This window comes from Lissotriton helveticus, chromosome 12, assembly GCF_964261635.1.
Source record: "Lissotriton helveticus chromosome 12, aLisHel1.1, whole genome shotgun sequence".
NCBI lineage: Eukaryota > Metazoa > Chordata > Amphibia > Caudata > Salamandridae > Lissotriton > Lissotriton helveticus.
In genome coordinates, this window is record NC_136073.1 from 379,180,474 (window position 1) to 379,202,431 (window position 21,958).

At 38.9% G+C, this 21,958-nt stretch overlaps 1 protein-coding gene across 2 annotated transcripts in view; it reads right to left on the bottom strand.

Moving 5' to 3' along the window:
• Positions 1-1,627: 1,627 nt before the first annotated feature.
• The window catches only part of SLC7A10 (solute carrier family 7 member 10), a 524,312-nt gene continuing 503,981 nt past the window's right edge, over positions 1,628-21,958 (bottom strand). For both annotated transcript variants that reach the window (XM_078669294.1, XM_078669295.1), the window contains 3 exons: positions 17,193-17,342; positions 4,762-4,939; positions 1,628-1,776 (listed from right to left, as the gene is read on the bottom strand). In XM_078669294.1, coding sequence (XP_078525420.1) covers positions 1,646-1,776; positions 4,762-4,939; positions 17,193-17,342 — 459 coding nt within the window. In that variant the 3' untranslated portion in view covers positions 1,628-1,645. The remainder of the gene's footprint in view (positions 1,777-4,761; positions 4,940-17,192; positions 17,343-21,958) is intronic.

Consider the following 21,958-nt stretch of genomic DNA (forward strand, 5'->3'; position numbering starts at 1 on the left):
CCTGCAAGAGGATCTCTAATGCCCTTTAAAGTGCACAGTGAAAACACGGAGTGGCTTGAAAGCAGCCACTCCATTTTTCACTGGAAGGCGCTGCCCCAAGGCAGCACAAGCTTGCGTCTACCCTGGGGGGAGCGCATTCCCCATAATAGGGAGCATAATCATTTTTTGCGTTTGGCGCACCCTTTAAAAGGTGTGGCCGGCACAAAGAATGAAAACACACAATGTACATAATATGGGCCCTGATGTTCACTGAACAAATCTTTGCGCTACTCTAGATGGCCATGTGCATCCAACCTAGCTGGTCCCAACATCTTTGGATCTTGGTTCTAGGCAAACAGATCATCTTGTGACTGTCTGAGTAATGAGTAAAGAATGTGGTGTTGGAAAGACTGGATTGAGGGGAACATAAAAAAAAAACTGTCACAAATTCCCACTTTTCTAGGGTTGAGATGGTTGGTGTGACCCTTCCTCTCATATCCCCTGACATACCTTTGTAGATCTCACCTGGTCAATCCTCCTCTGTCTCCACATTCTTTTTTGTGGTTTTTTAAGTCATTTCGCTCGGGATTATGGGTTTCCTGGTAATGGGGGTAGTGTTTTTAACATAATGCTTGACAGACTGTGCCAATGGACTCTGTCAATCAGAACAACTCTAAGTGACAGGCCTAAAATTTGTAAGGACTCAAGGGCTTAAGTGGTTAAGTTGCTGACTTCGTATTTTGTAGACTTGGACTCTAATTTCTTCATCTTCAGGGTTTTACTCCTTCTGGCACAAGAGGCACCATGAGTATTATTTCTCCAGTGGAACCAACACTCCTTTGTTGTGAATCTATTATTTATACTAGAAGCTGATTAGAGACAGCACTACTGCCTCAGAACAATACTGCGTTCTTGTACGAACTTTGGCATATTAGCTAATCTTTAGGACTTTAAAAACAATTGTCAGCTGAGCCTCTACACTGAGGTACCACATTTTAAGAATACACAAGTGCCAAAATGTTCAAGAGGCGGGTAAGCCCTAAAATGCTAGCTTTCCTAGATCCCACTTGCATGCTACATGACAAAGGAGCCGATTCACAAAGACAAAGCGCCCGATTCACAAAGACAAAGGGCCTCCGCACTCGTGGCGGAGGCCCCGCAGTCTTATCAGGGGGCCTGCACTTGTTGCGGGGACCGCACACTTGTGGCGTGACCTCTGCAATGGGTAATTGCAGTACCGAGGTCCCGCCACGAGTGCAGGACCCCCGCCATGACTGTGGGGCCTCCGCCACGAATGCTGAGGCGCTTTGTGAATCAGACCCAGCGTATTGTTTTGTGACTGAATGGTTTATGACTGAGGAAGGCCTATAAATAGCTGCCACGTCATCTTCAAAGCACCAATAAGATGCAACCATTTCTCCTTGTTTGACGCTTTTTAAGTAGTGGCCAGAGGTAAAACTCCGATTGAAAATCGAAATAATAAACGACTACTTTCTGGTTTTATTTTTTAGGAAAATCCAAGAACATGTTGGTGTTCTATAACACGAGTTCTGGGTGAAGGAGTGCCTTACTTTGTGAATTTCTCTATCCTAAACACGTTTTGTCTTAAAGTATTTTTTATAAAAATCAACCTGGAAACAAAAAAAGCTATTTCTATTAGAATATTTTATTTTTTCTTTAGTGAAATTTCATTTTCTGCAACTTCTGAATTATTGTAAGGTATGATGTCTTCTGTTGGTGCATCGTCCTGGGGATATACCACATAGCAAATCTTCTGGCCACAGTATGTCATGGACTCTGCAGAAAAAAAAAAACCAAACACGGCTCTGTAATTCATCTTATTAACAAAAATGTATACATTTGGACTACGTAAAGACATCATTGGGCTGCAATTAACGAACTGCAAATGCTGTGCCACGTGATATTCAACTCAAAACTACAAATCAAATAAAATTTTTGACTTTTAGATGTTGGTTTAGAGATGCGATATAATGTATTCTGACAGATGGTACGTTTAAAGATTTGTTTAGATAAGCAAATAAACTATTCTTTATGACACACAGATTTTGGTCTTGATTACATTTTTGAGATTGTTTTGCTATCCTTGAAGAAATTGGATCGCACTCTATCATTGTTAAGTAATAAATAAAAATACGTGTTACAAAAAATGGACATTTCTTTGCCAGGCTTCAAACAGTAATATTAACACAGTAGCAATAACTGACACAAAGTGGACACAGACAATAGTGCAGTGGGTTAAATGTGTATACACCACGTTATTTATGTGATACATGTGTAGCCTCCAAATTGGTGTAACCGTTAATCTGTGGATACAAGTTTACAATACACTGTTGTCAGAGGAGATTCACAAATACCAAAAGTTCTATATACATTCTGTTTATAGGTTGTGCAGGATTGTCAATTAAAATGTTAAAAGTTTCTCAACATTTTCCAAGTTCTCTTAAAACCCTCAATGCAGAGTTATTCTAGTTGCTCCGTTTTTTTCAATGTTATTCCTTCCTATAAGGAAGTTATATTTTTATTGAGCTATGTAGCTGATACCGCTTTAGGCCTGTATTGTTGGAAAACTAGCATTCTAATGGTTGATGAGATGCAACCTTTAATCTTAAACAAAGTACTAAGTGCCAGATTCATTGGAGAATGCATACATCTACACAGTGCATATTTCTGCCTATTGTTCATGCCTTTTGTGTTTAGGATTTGCACTCTGCTTTGTTTAATATTTAATTGTTTATTTTTAGTTTCCTTATATGTATGTTGCCTCACATTGTAGGGACGTGGTACTTTTCACTTACTACCTTTTCAATGTGACCAGCGGAAGATGCAGCCTGTGTTTTATATGACTGTAGCAATCTTCTGAATAGACACGGACCATGACAGGATCATTACACACAACATTTTACACACTTAAGTGACAGGCACAAAGTTTAATTAGAATCCTCGAGTATTGATTCACAGAATGAGGAATGCCTGACTGCAGATTTCACTTCCAATGTGGGAATCAGGATTTTCAAACGAGAAATTAATTTTACAACTGGGTAATAATTCCAGATTTTCTGCACTTGTTTGGGCACAGGTGTGTGGGTAGAATTAGGGAGATTATGGGCAAGACTAAATCCGGAGGAAGATCCTTCTACCCCTCGGGAAAGACATGGAACACCCTGCTCTCCACCTCAGGCAATCATCATCACTGCCTCATTTCAGGAAGGACCTCACAACTTTGCTGTTTGACTAAACCACAGTGCCTTCGATGGATCAGCACCGCCACCAACCCCCCCATCCGCCAGTGCCTTGAGACACTTATGGGTGAGTAGTCACACTTTACAAGTCACTTAATTGATTGATGACAGTGTTGGCAGGTGCAACGGACTCTGCAAAATGTTTAGAACAGTTACAAAGTAGGGCACTTGTGAGTGTTCCCAAACATTATACATAGCCATTCCCACTTTGAAAATGCATGTGAAGTTACTTGTATTGAAGTTAAGAACAATTGTTTCAAGAATGGTAAAGTGTTTTGCCATCCCCTTATTTTGTGTGCGCATGAGGCAATGGAGGTTTTCTTCCCCTGAAAAAAATTATTCTTGGTCGAGAATTTTTTTTTTTGCTCATACTGATGTCCATAACTGCTATATGTACACCTTTATGTAGCAGGTTCTGTGGAATATGGATGAGCCAGTAAAAATTTGCATAGAATCCCACAATTTGCAAAGAAAAGAAGAAAATCCTTATTTACTTCTGGGGATTTTCATAATTCCAAAAGTCATCAATTTTCCCAACTCCTAAAAAGAAATCTATTGCTTTATATTTGTGACCTAATTAAGACTTAAACTTACTATGGTAACTGACAGAGCACGAGGCAATAGGTGAATATCATAATTGGTATGAAGCACATTTTGTTGCTCTGATATACTTTAATTAGGGCTTTGTTGACAATTGATCCTAAATGCCCTATTAAACTGTCTGGTTGGATTTCCCAGTGCAGCCAAGCAAACTGTGGCTGGCTTCTTCATTGTTGAAACTATAGAGAATATATTGCAGGACTCTAGTAGTGCCACTTAATTCCCAGTTTTAGCAAACATGTGTGCCACAACATGAATTAAAATAGTTAAGAAAGATTCACTGTGGTGGCGTTAGAATAGCCGCTGCGTGATGATAATGTATAAGTGGAGTAGTTGCCTGCGTGGTTGATCCTGATCTCACAATTGATAACTCCCCTGGTCCTACAGTTACTGGTCAGGGGATGTCCTAAGGCAAATTGTAAGGTTATGTGATAGTTGTAGTTTTATTTCATACCTTATTGAAGTTCTGTAGACAACTTTGCACTCTCACAAAGTTTCAACGATTTACCCATTCTCCACATCTGTGTGAAAATCCGGCCTTTTGCAACACTACACCCCATGCAGATAAATTTGAAAGGATACATTCCACTTCCTTTTGCAACTGTACATAGAAAACACTGATAAACTTGGATACAAAACAATCTATATACATCTTTACTGGATTTAACTAGAGTGAAAATGTTCTCGCCATGAGGTGAAAATTACTTTGCAATACACATAAACTATGAAAGGGTTTATCAAAGCATTGTGCAAACTTCAGAAATTAACGAAAATTGTGAACTTTGTTGGCATAAAAATACTAAGCAAACCCCTACATTATACTACAGATGTTTTCTGGTGTTAAAACAATATATCACCCTTGACATTTCAAAGGAAGGAGATTATATGATGTTTTGTACTGTAAAGTAAAATTGGTCCTCACCAATAAAACTATTTATGCATTTTGGTTTGTTTCTCCAATATACGCCCAGAAAAAAGACAGGTACTCCTGTCAATATGATTATAAGACCAACTCCGCAGACGACTGGTTCCGAGTAAAAACTGAAGATGAGTAGGAATGCCCAAAATAGCAGGTACGTAATTGGAATAATCAGGCTAATCTAGAGAAAGAATAGACATGTTAGCACATTATACCTATAAACTGCGCATTTTTAAAAATAAAATGATGCAATTAAATTTAATCTAGGATATGCATTTCTATACACATAATTGGCTTTTTTTGTATAACACTCAATTTGACTTTCTCTGATTTGACAAAAACCTACCCGCATTATGGTTTTTTTTCCAGTCCATCCTGGTAAAGACAAAGTATGAATTGTGCTATCTATACTAATATACCTCCTCCTAATGTTATATGTTTAACCCTTATGTTTATTTCTCACACAAATTTACATTTTACACAGCGCTCTGTCACTTCCTTAAGTCTGATTTCCACTACAAGGAAAGGGCACTAATTAGGCCATATACGTTGGTTCTTACCAGGCGAAATAATTTTCATGTGCAAAAGTCAAATATTGTGGCGTACATGTCAGATGTAGTTTTATTTTCATCTGGTAGGCAATAAAGGTTTATTTCAAGTTGGATAATTGGGAAGGGGACATTCACCAGGCATAGTACATTGCTGGTATTTTGCATTTGAACAGCAGACTCAGCTTCTACACCCCCACCCGCCAGCTCCACTCCGCCAGCCTCGCACTCGCTGCTGTCCTCCGCATCCAACGAACCACCTCCGGCGGCAGATTCTTCTCCTACCTCGCCGCCAAGACCTGGATCACACTCCCTACCCACATACGACAGACCCAAGACCTACCCACCTTCAGAAGACTCCTCAAGACCTGGCTCTTTGAGCAGTAGCAGCACCCCCCCCCTCCCCTCAGCGCCTTGAGACTCCTACAGGTAAGTAGCGTGCTCTACAAGTACTCTGAATGATTGATTGATTGATTTGAGAACTCCTATCCCCCTTCTTTGGAGACCAAACTATATCAATTAAGCTGCCGTATTGTTTAGTAAGTGTTAAACCAGCTTAAACCCTTTACTGCTCACTTTGCTGCTACTGGCTCATTTTATACTATTAGGTATTTTAGATTCTTAGTCAACAAGTCCCTTAACATCTCCCTCATTGAATGCTTAGATGGCTTCTTGGCATCCTCCATGTACCACCACTGCTGTGCTCGAGACAATTCTTCAATCTTCTTCACAGATCATCTGTAGCACTAAATAGGATGTCAACACATAGCATGTTTACTTTATGCGAACAACCTTGTAATTATAGATAGGACTCAGATAAGCCTTCAGAGGAAATTGGATGCATTTGCTTGCTGCTGTAGAAAAAAGTGGTTAGTGGTAAATATGGATAAAACTAAATACTGGTGTGTGGGAAAAATGGATTTAAGTGGGATCTAGGTATAGCAAAAATCGATAAGGTAGATGCGTATACACATTTGGCATGCACTTCTTCTATGCAAATTTAGGAGACACTATGAGGGGGTTAGATATTAGTTGGAGTCCTTACTACTTTTAAGGTATTGGTCCAGAGTAAGCTTTTTATAGGGATCAGAAATTTTATTTTTGAACGTCATGCAGGATTGGGAAAACATTGAAGTGCAGTTTCTAAGACTTGTATTGAATCTACTCAAATCAGCTATGGTCCAAGCAATAAGGCTGGAAACCTGGCTGATGTCATGGTTTATCATCTCGGAGAGAGCCCCTTTGACATTTTGGAGCAAACTATCAGTTTCGGGTGAGGGTAAGGAGGCTTCTTATTGTATAGATGAGATTCTGAAAAGTAAATTAAGATAGGTTGCAAGTCTAAGTAGAGATTTTCTAAATGCTGAAGAATACTTTTTCTGTGACTCTACCATTATCTCCATACCTGTTATCCACTCAAAAGAAAAGTGCATCTAACAATGGACAAAATCTCAAGTTAAGGATCATAGGTACACCTTGTTAACTAGAAAGTCCACAGACCACTTGTGAGACACTTGGTTTAAACCCCCTTCATTTCCGTGTCTATGCTCTTTGGTTCGTTATGAAATGAGATAGACATTTTTAGATTTAGGATTGGTCTTAGCTCCATTTATTCTTGTACAGTGATGGCTAAACTAAAGTGCTGGGGTTTGTTATTGCGTGTTGCAAATGAATTGTACAAAGGATCATATTTTATTTGACTGTTTTTATTTTTTGAACGGACGGATAGAGAATTTTAAAGCCTAGTTTAATGCTCTATGGGGTGTTGAATGGCTTTGAAACTCTTATTTAACATACTGTTCCATAATGCTGTGTGCGTAATTTGCGTAATTGGAGGTTTTTTTATTGTTAATCAAGCATAAGATCGCAGAACGTTTTATTGAGGGCAATGCCATGATGGAATTGTTAGGGTTTTTTGTTTGGTAAAGAAGAGCAAATTTAGCTAGGAGATTTTATGATTCTTGTTTTTGTTTTTGTTTTTTTTGGTAAATATTTTAGTGTGTTTCTTGGATGAAGGTCTAAATAAACTTATCTTCGTAAAAGATAAGATAATGTTTAGCTCCACTGGCTCCCCCCTAATTGTCTGCATTTCTGTCAAGATAGAATACATGTCTTGTAAATATGTCCAAATCTCCCAGCTCTGAAAACTAAGGTATAAACTGCTGACCGGGGGAAGATTCTGCAGCACTGGAAACATTTAAATATGCTCAACCACACATCTTACACATCAATCACTTGCTGTTGCGTTCTATCCCCCATGGCATTAGATTGCTGCCATACTGTTGTTCTTCCAATGCCAAGTAAAGCCATTCCATTTTAGTGCCAATCCAGAAATTTCCCCTTAACTCTGAACAAGTCTTGCAAGCATTTAGACCTCTATCTACAAAAACTCAAGATACATAATAATGAATGATAAGTCTGAAATTCCACATAGTCAAAACAAGTGACTATTTTCTCCAGTTATTAAAAAAAACATATTTTCATTAATACTTTAAAGAAAGGGGCAGGATGAGATACATTTCCAAAAGCTCTGCAAACATCCTACAGTGTCATTCTAGTAGTGGCTGTATGGCTGAACTAAGGAAGAATGCTGCTGGATAGCAAACACAAAGAGGCTGCATAATGAACAAATAACATTGACAAATACCATTTCTTTTCAGATTCTGGACCTACGCATAGATGATCTCTATTAGGGAAAGCTCAAGTTAAGGGTATTTCGGAAAAGTACCTCATATAGTTTAAAGAGTTAGATTTTAACTTATGGCTGGAAAGGTCACCCTTCTGCAAACCCTTGAGGATCCATCATTAATGAAGAAAGGCTTTATTTCAAATGACTTCAAGAGGACTAGACCGGCACATCGACAACCAGCAAATAAACACACTTGTAATAGGGTATCTTTATCAGACATTGATGTAAAAGGGACTAAATCAGAATTTCCTGTCTTCCATTTGGAGGTGCTCGAACCACGACTCTTTACTTCGGGCCTTCACATCTGCAGTTCACAACAATTGCTTTTTAAATGTGCAAGAGCAAGGCAAAATCTGTTTGCCTGCTCTGCACCAAGGTTTCCCTGATCCTAGACATGTTCTTGACGAATTGAATAAATATACACTTTTGCTTGTACATCAGTAGTGTCACTGAATATCTGGCACAAATCGTTTCAGAATTAGGGCTTCATTCAGCCCTGAAAAGTCCACTGCAGATGCAGCCATGCATGAGGACATGATGAAATGTTTTGTGAATCTCTAGAATGGACTACCTTATCTTCCTCTAAGTGACAAAAGACCTAAATATAACACGTCTGTGTTCAGCTGAATCCGAATTAAAAACTCTCCCTGGCAAACTTCTAGTTTTTTTTACAAGCCTCTAAAATTTGTCTTCTTTTTATTGATCACAGTTTTATGTAAGGCACAATAGACTTGAAAGTCATTGCATGCTCATCTGACTCCAAACCCTTAACTCACCTACCTGCTAATTCTAAGAACATAATTTGTAGCTTGTATGTGGGATGCTCAAATCATTAACGTGAGATGGTTTAGAGGAGAGAGCCTAGGAAGAACCCTTGATAGACCTCCCTTCCCTCTAAAATTTAAGCTGCCTTCTCGTCATGTTGTCCTCATCTGACCCTCACTGTAGTCTTCACCTTTTCGCAAATATACTGTTTAGCAATGTCGATTGCATTTGAGAGGTTCTACTTTGTATTAACATTAACGTGCCTAATTTAGATTTGCTTTAGTTAGCATAACTAGGCTGCATTACAATAGGGGGGCATGTTTATTTTGCTGTGAACGGGCTGTGCACATTCATGTTTTATTTTACTTTCAGATATCATTCAAATTCTGCTGCAAACAGTGGTCTCCATATGCATGTAACAAAACAATGTTTCTCTAGCTTCTCTAGTAAAGGATGTTCTGATGTCGCAACACTGCAAGGCCACTCAGCCGAGCCTCTATTAACACATCAATGTTTTGTTATGTGTAAATACAGTTTACTGTTATTCTCACGTTTTGCATTAATAAAATAAACCATATTTTCTGTGCAATAAATTATGTGCACTGTTAACCAGTGCAGGTAATGTACAAGTAGAAGTTATTTTAAATTGATAGCTGATTGGCTCACTGTAATTGTTCAGTGCTGCTTTTTCCAAATGTTGTGCTTTGAAAATTGTGTGTTTTCATTCTTCTGAGCATTAAAAAACAGAAGAGTTTTTTGGGGAAGAACCAGCTATCTTTTTCTTTTCTGCTTGATCTTCAGAGAGGGCTAGATGGTAGTGGCCCATTCTGTATTTAGTACATATTTACTATTATTTGATTGACCTCCAGATGTGCAGTGGCTGGCTTATTTTGTTAAAGGCACATTTATCCTGGTTTGGGTTTTGCTAATTCACATTATGAACTAATGTGTTTCGCTTTCTGTAATGATACTTATATTTGACTAAATGTGCAAATATTGAGATCTTACATATTCTTGTAGTGCAGCCTTTCGTAATGATCTCAACTGAGTGGTAACATCCAGAATTCTCCCTTTCCTGCTTATTGACCCGCCTCAATTAATTATAGGTGGGCAGTTGACACATTATTTTAAAGCGTTACCTCCCTGTAGAAATTATTACACTAATAGACTGAAGGCTGAGGGTTGAAAAAGCAGTGTTCACTTCGATGCGAGGAACTCATGGACTTTCATCCCATTCTAGTTAATTGTACTTTTATATTACAGTTCATAGGTGACACTTGTGCACCCACTTATGCTAAGCAGGATAAGTTACACCACCATGAAGGTATTTCCATGGGTCCATATATGTTAAAAATCAATTTGACATGTTTCAGACACAGCTTTGATTCAGTCACTTTAATATATGACTCCTGTAGACTATAGTCTATTGCGAACATAACTTCTGGTTTTATACCATCACAGGTATGACCATTTATTTCCAGAGTAATTCCTTCATATACTGTTCACAGATGGGGACTTTTACAAATATGACTAAGTGCCTTTCATTTTATCAGACCGAGAACAAGAACTTCTGAAGTTGGAAAATTCAAACGCCTATGGGGCAATTGTTGTGAAACCAAGTCATTTAGTAATGCCTCAACAATTATGCCTAACATTATTCATGCAACTTTAAGGATTAACATCCAGTTACTTTTGAACTAAAGTAGGCCTTCCTACATCATTTACTCTGTTTTCTGCACAAACCCATTCAATAGCATTAGTCTTCCGAAGGTCAAGTTCATTTGATAGTATAATGTATATTGTTTAAAGTAAATGGATCCCTGAACATTGAAAATGTATGTTGAAAAGAGTGGCCGGCCATGGGTCAAGTTTCAATAGTAATCAGTGAATGCAGAATTATCACTTGAAATTTATTGCATGTAACGTTTTGTCATGTGGATATCATGAACATCTGGTACAGCTCCAGCCCTTTTGGAGAGCAATTCTATGAATGCAGAAATGATAGAATAACCAAATCTGATTGCTGTTCCACAGGGAAGCGATTATCTGGAGACAAAAAACTGTTAAACACTTGCATGAACTGCTGAGCAATCCATCTCACTGGAGTTATATTTTAATGTATAACAGTGCCTCAAGCAGGAAGGGATTTTACTTTCAATACCTTTTGCATTTTCTGTTTTCCAGGCACCTCCCATTCCCCACCCACCTAAGTACTCTGAAATTGTCTTACTTAACACTTGTACCAGTAAGGAAAGAAAAAAATCACATTCCCCAAAACATTGTATCTTTAAGGGGGATTCGTTATTGAGTGGGCAGTAAGAAAGATAATTGTTCACTTAGTATGGTTATTATCCTTTGCATTTGCACTCAACAGCGTTCCTTACTGTAGTAATGTATAACGTACTTAGCATTGTATAAATGCACTTTAGCAATTTACTTTAGAATCAATAGCCTTGCATCTCTATGCCTGTGTTCATTTGTATATATATGAGTAGCACCATGGTAATAGAACCTGGGCCTAGAGAACCGGTTGTTTAGCTGGTCAGTTACACCTGACTCAACCCACGGGATGGATGGGACCAGTTTCCTTCTTGGATTAAATTTACCTCTTCATCTACAAAATTGAATCTTCTTTTATTTGATTAGCAACCCTTTTCTCGAGTTTCAAGAAGCGTTGATATCTACAAGAAGTATTTGGTCTCAACAACCTGAAGTCTCCTATGGAATCCTAAGCAACCTGTAAGTTTATTTTCTCATATTATCTCATCACCTTGAACTTTTAACTTTCCTCACACACCTCACCCTTTGACTTTGGGTTGGGATGCTTTGGTGTGACTGCCCTCGGTGCAGGCTTTAGTTACATGGGACAGTTTATCACAAGACGCTTATTGGTGCATATCTCGTCTTGTTGAGTGGGCTGGGAGGTCACTGCGCATTTGCTCTTGAATGGTTGAAGTCTGCGTGGTCCTCACCAGTTGTGAGTGAGTTTGGTGACACTGCGTCTTTCCCTCACAAAGTTTATAAAGTGACATTTATTTGCACGCTCAATTTTTTTTTTAGAGGAATGCTTACATGCTCTGCTCTTTATTATTCTTATTTTGGCATGTTCTGTTACAAGTTGATAAATGCACATCCACATCAACGTTGATAAACTTGTTTACGCTTGAATCATATACAAATTCTTACTTTGAAGTCGTGCTTCATGAAGATTTCGAGCAGCTGTATTGTTCAACTCATCATTGTGTAGTGACGTCACGCCAAACCCTTCGCCTTTGTTACTGCTGTCACTGAGGAAGAAATTTGGGGCCAGATGTAGGTATCCAAATACCGGTCGGTAACGGCCGAAAATACCGATTTTCGTCCGTTACCGACCGGTATTTGGATACTGAGATGTAGGGCATCTCAAAATACAGATTCAGTAATTTTACCGAAGCGGTAAATTTACTGATTCGGTAAATTTACAGATTCTGTAAAATTACTGAATCTGTATTTTGAGATGTAGGTGCACAGGGCTTTAAGGATTCGTTATTTACCACCAACTATTAGTTGGTGGTAAATAACGAATACCTGTGTATATGCAAACCTGTGCATGTACACCTGTGCCATGTGACAGACATACATGGGGCATGTGTGTGTGCCACATGGCACACAAGCACTAATCAGGGGTGCAACAGGGTGTCAAAGTGACACCCTGCCACCCTTGAATTTTTCGGTATTTACCGAATCGGTAATTACCGATTCGGTAATTGACATTCATTCCTATAGGCCTCCAGGCCCATAGGAATCAATGGCAAATAGCGAATCGGTAAATACTGATTCGGAAATTACCGAATCTTACCGATTCGGTAAAAAATACTGAATTATTACTTACATCTAATTTACCGATTCTAAAATACCGAATCGGTAAAATTCGGTATTTTAGAATCGGTAAATTAGATTTACCTACATCTAGCCCCTAATCCTGCGTGTCTGCCTATCCTGCGTCATTACCCCACGTTACGCTTCCTTTACAGTACATGCGTAACGTGGCGGCCATCTTGCTGCAGCTTTAACTTGTTTGTGAAGTTTTTTTTTGTAAATTCCAGCAATATTTAACAGTGTGGCGCACCTGCCACAACAGTGAACGCAGCAGTTTATCAACCTTCATTTCAAGAACATGTAAGACTATTTCAATTAATTTAACTATCATTGGAATTATTTATTTTTTTCTTCTTTTGCGGTTTCCGTTTTTAACGGAATGTGACACTTTGAAGGAACTGTTTTGCCACTGTATTCAAGTAATCTAAACATTTGTTTTCACTTTCAAAGATCTACTTCTACCATCTCCTTTCAAGTTAGCTGTAGAACTATTTCTGCATCTACATTCACGTAAACTGTGTCCATTTTCACTTTATTCAACTTAACTGCATCTCTTATGGGATTTTAACAATGATACTAGTGGATGTGGTTCTTTTATACTATATCTTTTGCTGTTGATGCTATAGGTGGTGTTTATTTTTTTTATTTTTTCATTGTAATATTGAATGAGACTGTTTGACTGACTTTACGCTGTACTTACACTTTAAGATAACACTTTTGTTCTTTAGTGGGTACAACTATGCAAAACGTTGCAACACTACCTTTCTTTCTTTCATCTTCTGGTGATCCCCCCATCAAATGGAAAAAGTGAAAGAAAGTTTTTAAAAGATATGCCAAAGTGTGTGGTACAAACCTCGGTGCGGAAAGGAGAACTGCTCTCCTGCATTGTCCTGGCTCAGAAGTTCTAGATGTTTTTGATCATTTACCTGACATTGACGATCAAAGCTTAAATGAGTATGAAATATGCATTTTGAAACTGGACAAACACTATTTACCCAAAGTGATTACTATCCTAGAATGTTATAATTTTGGTCGCAGGGCTCAAAATAATGGGGATTCTGTAGAAAACTACATTACTGCTCTAAGGAAGTTAGCTTTGTCATGTAAATTTGGGGCCCTACTAGAGGACAGAATTGGAGATCAATTTATGTTAGGGTTCAATGTCGAGAAAGTCAGGCGTGACTTTTGGCAAAAAGATGAGCCATCAATTGAAGAGGTCATCACTATTGCTAAACAAATAGAACATTCCTTAAAATGTTTGGAAGTCACTACTAAGCGTGAAACAAAGGATAGTAGTGTTCATTCTGTAAAAGGGTATGCGAAAGATAAAAGTATAAAGAAAAATCAGTATGTTAAACCAGATACAAAAATGTATGTCAAATCACAAATGAAAGCTCACCGTAATTTTCAACCTAAGTGTTACAGGTGTGGTCATGATGGTCATCTTGCTAATGATACTAAATGCCCAGCTCTCAAATCTACCCGTTCAAATTGTAAAAAGATAGGGCATTTCACTGCTGTTTGTAAGGCAAAGAAAAGTAAAGGGAAGATTTACACTGTTGCATGTGACAGCAATAGTGATAGCGAAACTTGCTCAGAATTTGACTGTCGTCAGATTGAGTCTCAGGTTAGTGACAACTCTAAGAAAGGCCCTTTGGATGATATCTGTGTTGAAGGTAAAACCACAAGGGTACTTTTTGATTCGGGAGCTAAGATTACCATTGTGTCTAAACAATTGTATTTGTCGAATTTGATAAACACAGTGAAGATTTTGAAAGCTGACATTAATCCAACGGCTCATGGTGGTGAGCCTATAAAACGTATGGGATAATTTTCTGGATTAATAGAATACAAAGGTAGATTTACATCCGGAAAAATGTACGCCTCACAGAAGGGTGATAGCATCTTGAGCTGGTTTCACCAGAGGGATTTAGGTGTGATGCTAGATCCTAACAATGAATCACCCATCATTTTGAAGGAGATCTTTGTAGTGAATGATGTGTTAGCCAATGACAGCAATAACGATTTCACCTCAAGTCTCAAGGAAGAGTTTCTCAGTGTTTTCAGGGATGAATTGGGGTGTTTACATGATTATGTTCACAAAATCAGATTGGTTTCAGGAGCGGTCCCTATAGCTGGTAAAGTGCCAGTTGATAGGTATCCTCTTCCCGAAATCTCAGATATGTTAATGTTATTGCAAGGGGCTAAGGTGTTTTCCACCATGGACTTCAAGTCCACGTATCATCAAATTAAGTTGGATTAAGAATCCAAAGACCTGACTGCTTTTATGACACCATTTGGAACTTTTAGATTTATAAGACTTCCCTTTGGTTTGGTGTCAGCAGCATCAGTATTTCAGAGAGCATTGGAAAGAGTGTTAAAATGCCAATCAGGGGTTAAGATCTACCAAGATGGTGTACTAATGTTTGGGAAGGATGAGAGTAAACATGATAGGAGACTTAAAGAAGTGCTTGAAAGGTTCCATAACAATAACCTTACAGTTTGGTTAGATAAATGTAAATTCAGGAGGTCTTCTATTGATTATCTAGGTCACACTATTACAGATCAAGGTGTTGAACCCAAGGGTGATTTGGTTGGTACCATACAAAACTTAGCTTATCTGGTTGACAAAGAAGAACGTATGACATTTTTAGGTATAGCTGAGTATTACAGCAAATTCATGAAAGATTTTGCTGGAAAAGTGTGTTAACATGCGGAAGTTACTATGCAAGGGGGTTGATTTTGTTTGTTCTGATGCTTGTGAGGCGGAGTTTATAGAAATCAATAAAATGCTTAGAAATACCCCTAAATTGAAGAGTGTTGATCCCACAAAAAGGTCCACACTTATCACAGATGCCAGCATGAAAGGTTTGGGGGCTGTTCTACAACAAAGAGATGGTGACCGAGAAAATGTGATTCTATTTTTGTCACAAAGTCTTTGTGAAGCTGAATTACACTATTCAGTTATTGAAAGGGAGGCCCTTGCTGTTCATTGGGCTGTAAAGAAGCTTAAACATCTTCCATGGGGTCTGATATTTGTAGTGAGGACTGATCACAAGCCTCTGTGTCAAGTGTTTAATAAGAAGGGCATTGATGCCATTTCAGCCAAAATATCCAAATGGGTGTTTGCTCTTCAGGGATATGACTTTGAAGTTAAATATTTACCAGGAACCAAAAATAAGATTACTGACACGCTTTTGAGACTTGTTCCGCTTTATGTTTGTGATTTGAATATTGAGAGTGATAAACTCAATGAATGGGTATGCAATATTGAGAGTGATGGCATGAGGGAAAATAGATGGCGTGAGCAACGTAGTTTTGACAAAGAATTTACTGAGCTGACATAGTTACTCACAGAGGGGTAGGATAACAAGGTCAAAAGAGACTGTATAAAATATTAGAATGTGAGGCATGAACTCTCTCAATGTGAAGGTCTTATATTTCGAGGTACCAGATTGGTTCCACCTGTTTCTATTTGCCAAGAACTCCTGGATTTGGCACATCAGGGTCATCAAGGTGTGTCCAAAACGAAAGAAAGACTCAACCTCAATTATTGGTGGCCTGGTATGGATCTGCAGGTTGAGCGCTTGGTCAGAGAATGTGTGCTGTGTAGTTTGAGTGACAAGAGCCTCAAACCTAGAGTAAAATCTATGTTTGTCAGAGAATGCCCCAAAGAGCCTTGGGAAGAATTGGCATTTGACATCTTTGGGCCCATTCAAGTGAATGGGTGTGAGAACTATGTTTTTGTTCTCATTGACATGTATTCCAGATGGCCGGAAGTCAAAATTACCAAGGGTATTAATACTAAACATTTCATTTCATTTCCTCAGAGATGTTTTTGGACGAGGAGGGTTGCCATTGAGTCATGCTCACGTAACTTTTGATTCCAAGAAAGGTGTTAAATTTACTCCTGTCAAAGTTGGAGATATTGTCATGATGAGAGCTCCTATTGGTAAGAAGGGGTCCGTCTTATTTCAAAGACCACATAGAGTAATTAAAGTCCTAACCAATGCTATTAAAACCGAGGACTCACGTGTGGGGAATTTAAACAGAGTTGTGGTAATCAAGAACGAAAAAATTGCAGATAATGAGAATAATGATTCGTCTTTAAACCTACCATCTTGTGTAGAGGAGTCTGCACTGTGTAAAGATGGCAAGATGGTGACATGCCAAAGAGATAGAAGGGTTACTAGACAACCCTCTAAATTCAAGGAATATGTTATGTCGTAATTTTTCTTCCTGTTTTTATCCATGTACTTGGTTTGTCTTTCGTATAAAGGGGAAGGTGTGTGGTAATGTATAAAGTATGTAGCCTTGTATAAATGCACTTTAGCAATTTACTTTAGAATAAATAGCCTTGCATCTCTATGCCTGTGTACATTTGTATATATTTGAGTAGCATCATGGTAATAGAACCTGGTGCTAGAGATCCGGTTGTTTGTTAAGCTGGTCAGTTGCACCTGACTCAACCCACTGGATGGATGGGAACGTTTTCCTTCTTGGATTAAACTTACCTCTTCATCTACAAAACTGATTCTTATTTGATTATCAACATAGCCTAATTTTACACTTACCTTTATAGGCCGGTAGAGTTTGGGCTTCTTGAAGCGTAGTACAATCAAGCCGATGATCGTCACTCCATAGCAGAGGTAGTTAATGAAAGACACATAATTGATTAGTGTGTACGTGTCACCCACGAGCATGATGACGATGGTGGTGCCACACTAGAACAAAAAGAAGTCAGATGGAAATGGTCAGTGACATCGAATGAATGATTATCAGAAGCAAACAAAGATATATTGAATGTCAAGTTGTGTGCCTTAATTCTGATGTTGTAGGTTCTGACAACCCTTGAGAGTGCTGGGCCACTGATCTTTGGAACCTGCCATGAGATTGAATAGTTTTATGTTGTCAGCTACCTTCAAGAGAAAATGCCTCATTGTTTAGTCACTCATATCATAAAGTACTGCTCGGGGAGATACATTAAATCCTCCAATTTGAAAATTTGCCAGAAACATTTGCCACCTTTCAGTTCTAGGCACAGCTGGCTTTAGTTGGTTTCTTGATCGGCTGAGAAGTCCAGCTCATGTGAGCAGGATCTGCATATCTTTCATAATCATAATGAAAGTTACTACTATGTTTTACATCTGGTTGAAAGTGCTCACTACCACCTACGAAGACCTATTGTTAACAGGCCCCATGTGTCCGCTCAGGTGATCAGTCCTAGTCCTCCCAGACCATGCAATTAAAGGTCCTCGTTTGCAGTCAACCTGTAGCATCTGAGGGGCATACAACCAGTGGTGAGGTTATAGGTGGGTAGATGGCAACAACCAATGATTGTCTCAAGCACTGTGTAGGTTTCAGGTTGGGCGCATGGTTTTCCTTGAAATCTACTATCAAGTTTTATTGTAACTGTGTTTGTACTAGTAAAAGTGCTGCAGTGCAGTTCAGACAGAAAATGCACATTAATTCAAAAGCTTTTCTTCGTGTATATAAATTACATGTCCTAAAGTTCTTACATGTTTCATGGCATAGGAACTCAACAAGACCCACAAGAAGTACATTTCATTAAGCTATAGGGCAGAGTTCTATTTCGCCATAGCACTATAATGAGGGAACAGAGACAAGCGACACCTTGAATAAACTGATGGTTTTACAGGTCAGATAGGTTTAATAATGAAATGTATAAAAACCCTTTGGGCTCTAGGCGTTTGATAGGCCCATGGAGCTCTTTTAGTTAACGTTAGATGTAAAAATATAAAATACAGCTTCTGGTGTAAAATGAAAATAAAATTCCACTTTGCGCAACATCTGAACAAAATATACTTTTTCTAACTTTCCCCACCTGTACTGCAAGCTACAGCCACACAACTGAAGCAATGATATGTCGTGCATGACTTTAGAGTTCAGACATGTTACATATATTCGTGTGTCGCTCTTAGGAGGGTAGCTCACTTAAGGACACTATGAATTTTTCACTGTTTGCCGGTATTCTCTACTTTGTTTTGCCCCCAACCAAATGTGACGTTCACCCTGCACAAGACAAAAGGTCCTGCCCTCTAGCTGTTGACACTAATATCCTGTAACAGCCGTTGTGAGTCTTTCTGGGCATTTTAGCGTCTGACTACAGATATGTAGGGCATATTGTTGATGTTGATATGGTGTAATTGACACCACTTTGTAGCAGGTGAAGCGGTAATGTTTCTGCGTCACTAGTTTGCATACATAGAGTACTGGTATCATCATGTGCCTCATTTACGTATGACAAGCCAGGGGCCTTGGTATTGCCAATGGTTTTTTCCAGGGTGTGGAATGGTTGGAATGTCTATGCAATTGTTTGCAGCGTGCTTACTTACTAACACATTTCGAGAGGAATGTTAACACGAAAACGTTACAAGCTACAGTATATCGACATCGGAAGAACAAAGAACGTTACTGTTGGTGGAAATGTGTACAGACGATGAATCGCAAGAAGGACTTTGTCGAAGTTACAAAATTACGGAAAATCACCACTATCAACCTTTCTTTCATTAGGAAAAATTGCAAACGGATATTGCTTAGTTATTTTAAAGTTGTTACCTATGACACAGGAGAATGTAATTACATTTGTGAAGAATTTCGCAAGACATGTTTTATCCAGTAGACAAATATTTAGACACTCTTGCAAAGAGTAGTCTTTGCTTAAAGTATGAATTGAAAATGTAACATATTAAATGTGTGGCTGTAGCTTTCAGCGCAGATGCAGTAAATGATGGCAAAGACACAGGGCAAATATACATCTAAGGCTACGAGGATGTCTATATATAAGCCTCTGTAAAAGTCACTATATAACTACAGTTAAGAAAATTGTTAGTGGGCGAGCATTTGAATGACTATACTTTATTAAAAAGCCACAGGATGACATTTGAAAGGAACCCATTATCCGCAAGAAACAGACCCCCCATGTTAGTCTGGTGGAATCTTCTTTTCTAGGTTCTCTCAGCAGAGATTTTTCTCGAAAAGATTGTAATTGAGTCTTCAGTAAAACCTTTGAAAAAGGGGTCTCCCATATGTGTAGATGATGGCGGTATACATGCCATATCTATATGAAAACCACTAACCATGTAGATTAGGATAATTTAAATGAATTGCATTTAAAAGTATTTTATGTGATATCCTAATATTCCGGCGTGGATCCGGTCCCTTGACCTATATTGGAGACCCATGCTTCAGAAGGTTTGCTACTTGTTTTTGATCACTCCAAGGTAGCTTCGGTATTGCTTATCACCTGTTTTCAAAGTGCCCTGACCCATTTCACGTCTTTATTGCTGAAAGGAGCAAAACCGAAATGACAGCAACTTCCCTCTACCTATATGAATTTTAGGTTAAAAATACACTTCTATAAATACTTGTCAGGGACGAACTAAGGCCGCAATAAAGCCTTCAGTCAAAAACAAGATGGAGGCGCTGGAACTGTCATCAATATGTACACTCTGGAACTGTAAACAACATCGACGCCCTGGAAACTGTAAACGAGATGTGCACATTCCTTCAGAAAGTTATTTCTTGGCATTGGGTTAAAGGCTGAGGTACAAGGGTAGCAGAGATTATAATACACCTCTGTACTAAGGAGGAATAGGACTTAATTGTTGGGGTGAGGAACGCTACAAAGCGAATTAGTTGCACTTGAGTCTACTTAAGTTGTCCTGTCAGTCCTAAACATTATACTTGTACCTTTGAATATCACACCAACAGTAAAAACGTTCTTTATTTTTCCGTTTATTAGTTCACTTTTTCCCCCGTTCTGATTCCAACAACAGGTTCATCCAATCACTCATTTTCTGGTGACAGTGTGACCCTCTGGTAAGCAGACAAGCATTTGGAGCTAGACAGAAAACAGAAAAAATTAGGTCTTTTAATACTGGTGGAAATTATTTCTTTAAGAAGTGCGTGTCACATGTGAAATCAGACCCAAAAAACAACTTTGTTGATCAAAATAGTTCCTGTGTTTCCCGTGCCATATTTTGATATTTTTTCAAACATGTAATTCTTTTGGGAGTGAACTTGTGCGTTCTAACTATGTGTACCCATCCTAACGTCTGTTAATTGTTGTAAAGGGAGACACATTTGTGAAACAGCAGGCCTACTGAGAATTTAAGAAATAGAAAAACCCTCTAAACCTTGCTTTCATCTTAATCCGACTATCCTTGTCATGTTTTCTAGATTTCAATTCAGGACCTGACTTAGTGTTCGGTGGTGTTGAAAAACCTTCTGATATTTAGAGATGGTGCTGAATTCGAGGGAAAATCCACTTGTGAAATTCTCTTTCACTTATGGTTGTTTTTTCCTCATTTTTTTTATATAGCGTAATGTTGGAATAAAAATGCTTCACATAGCAGGGCAAGAGATAGAGAGGGTGGATACAGAAAGAAGTAGTGTTACAACATAGTACCCTCAACTTCAAGAAAATCATCAACAGACGCATTGCCAAACACCTAATTGACCACCAAACTCCTCGAGACCACTCAGTCTGGTTTCAGACCCAACCACAGCATGGAAACTGCCCTCATTGCCTTCAAAGATGAGACCAGTATGACTTTGGATGGAGGAGACATGGGGAGCCTCATCTTCCTGGACCCGTCCGCATCGTTTGACACGGTCTTCCACCTCATTCGACACCTACACGGCATCGGAGTCCAAGAACACACACTCTGATGGATCTGCTCCTTCGTGACTGGAAGGTCCTAGTCAGTCACCCTGGCACAGTTCATCTCAGACACCCGCAGCATCATCCGCTCTCACAACACCAACTTCCTCTTCTATGCCAACAAAACACAACTCATTCTCTTCCTCATGGACAAGATGCAGAGGAACTGGCTCAAGTTCAGAGCATGCATGGCTGAAATTTCCCACTGGATGAAGAGCAACTGTCTGAAGCTGAACACTGACAAGACCAAAATTGTGATCTTTGGGAAGAGCCCTTCACTGTAGGACTCCACCTAGTGTTCAGCAGACGAAGACCAACACCCTCACAAAAAACCTCGGGATCCTCCCCAACAGAAAACTCGAGATAACCGTCCAAGTCAATGCTGCCACAGCCTCATTTTTCTACTCTCTGAAGATGCTGAGGAAGATTTTAAAATGGCTCCCAATCAGATTTTGCTAGACTTACACCTGCTCAGCACCATTCCCGGGTGATTGTGAGCTTTACACATCTGCACAACATAACATGGCAGAGTACTTCTGCGGGCCATCAGTCTTGATGTACCCCAAAGGAATGCCCCAACAGATGCGATTTCATGTCTTTCCTGAATCTTAGAAGGTCTGGTTCAAGGTGGTGGGGACAAGTTGCAGAGGACGG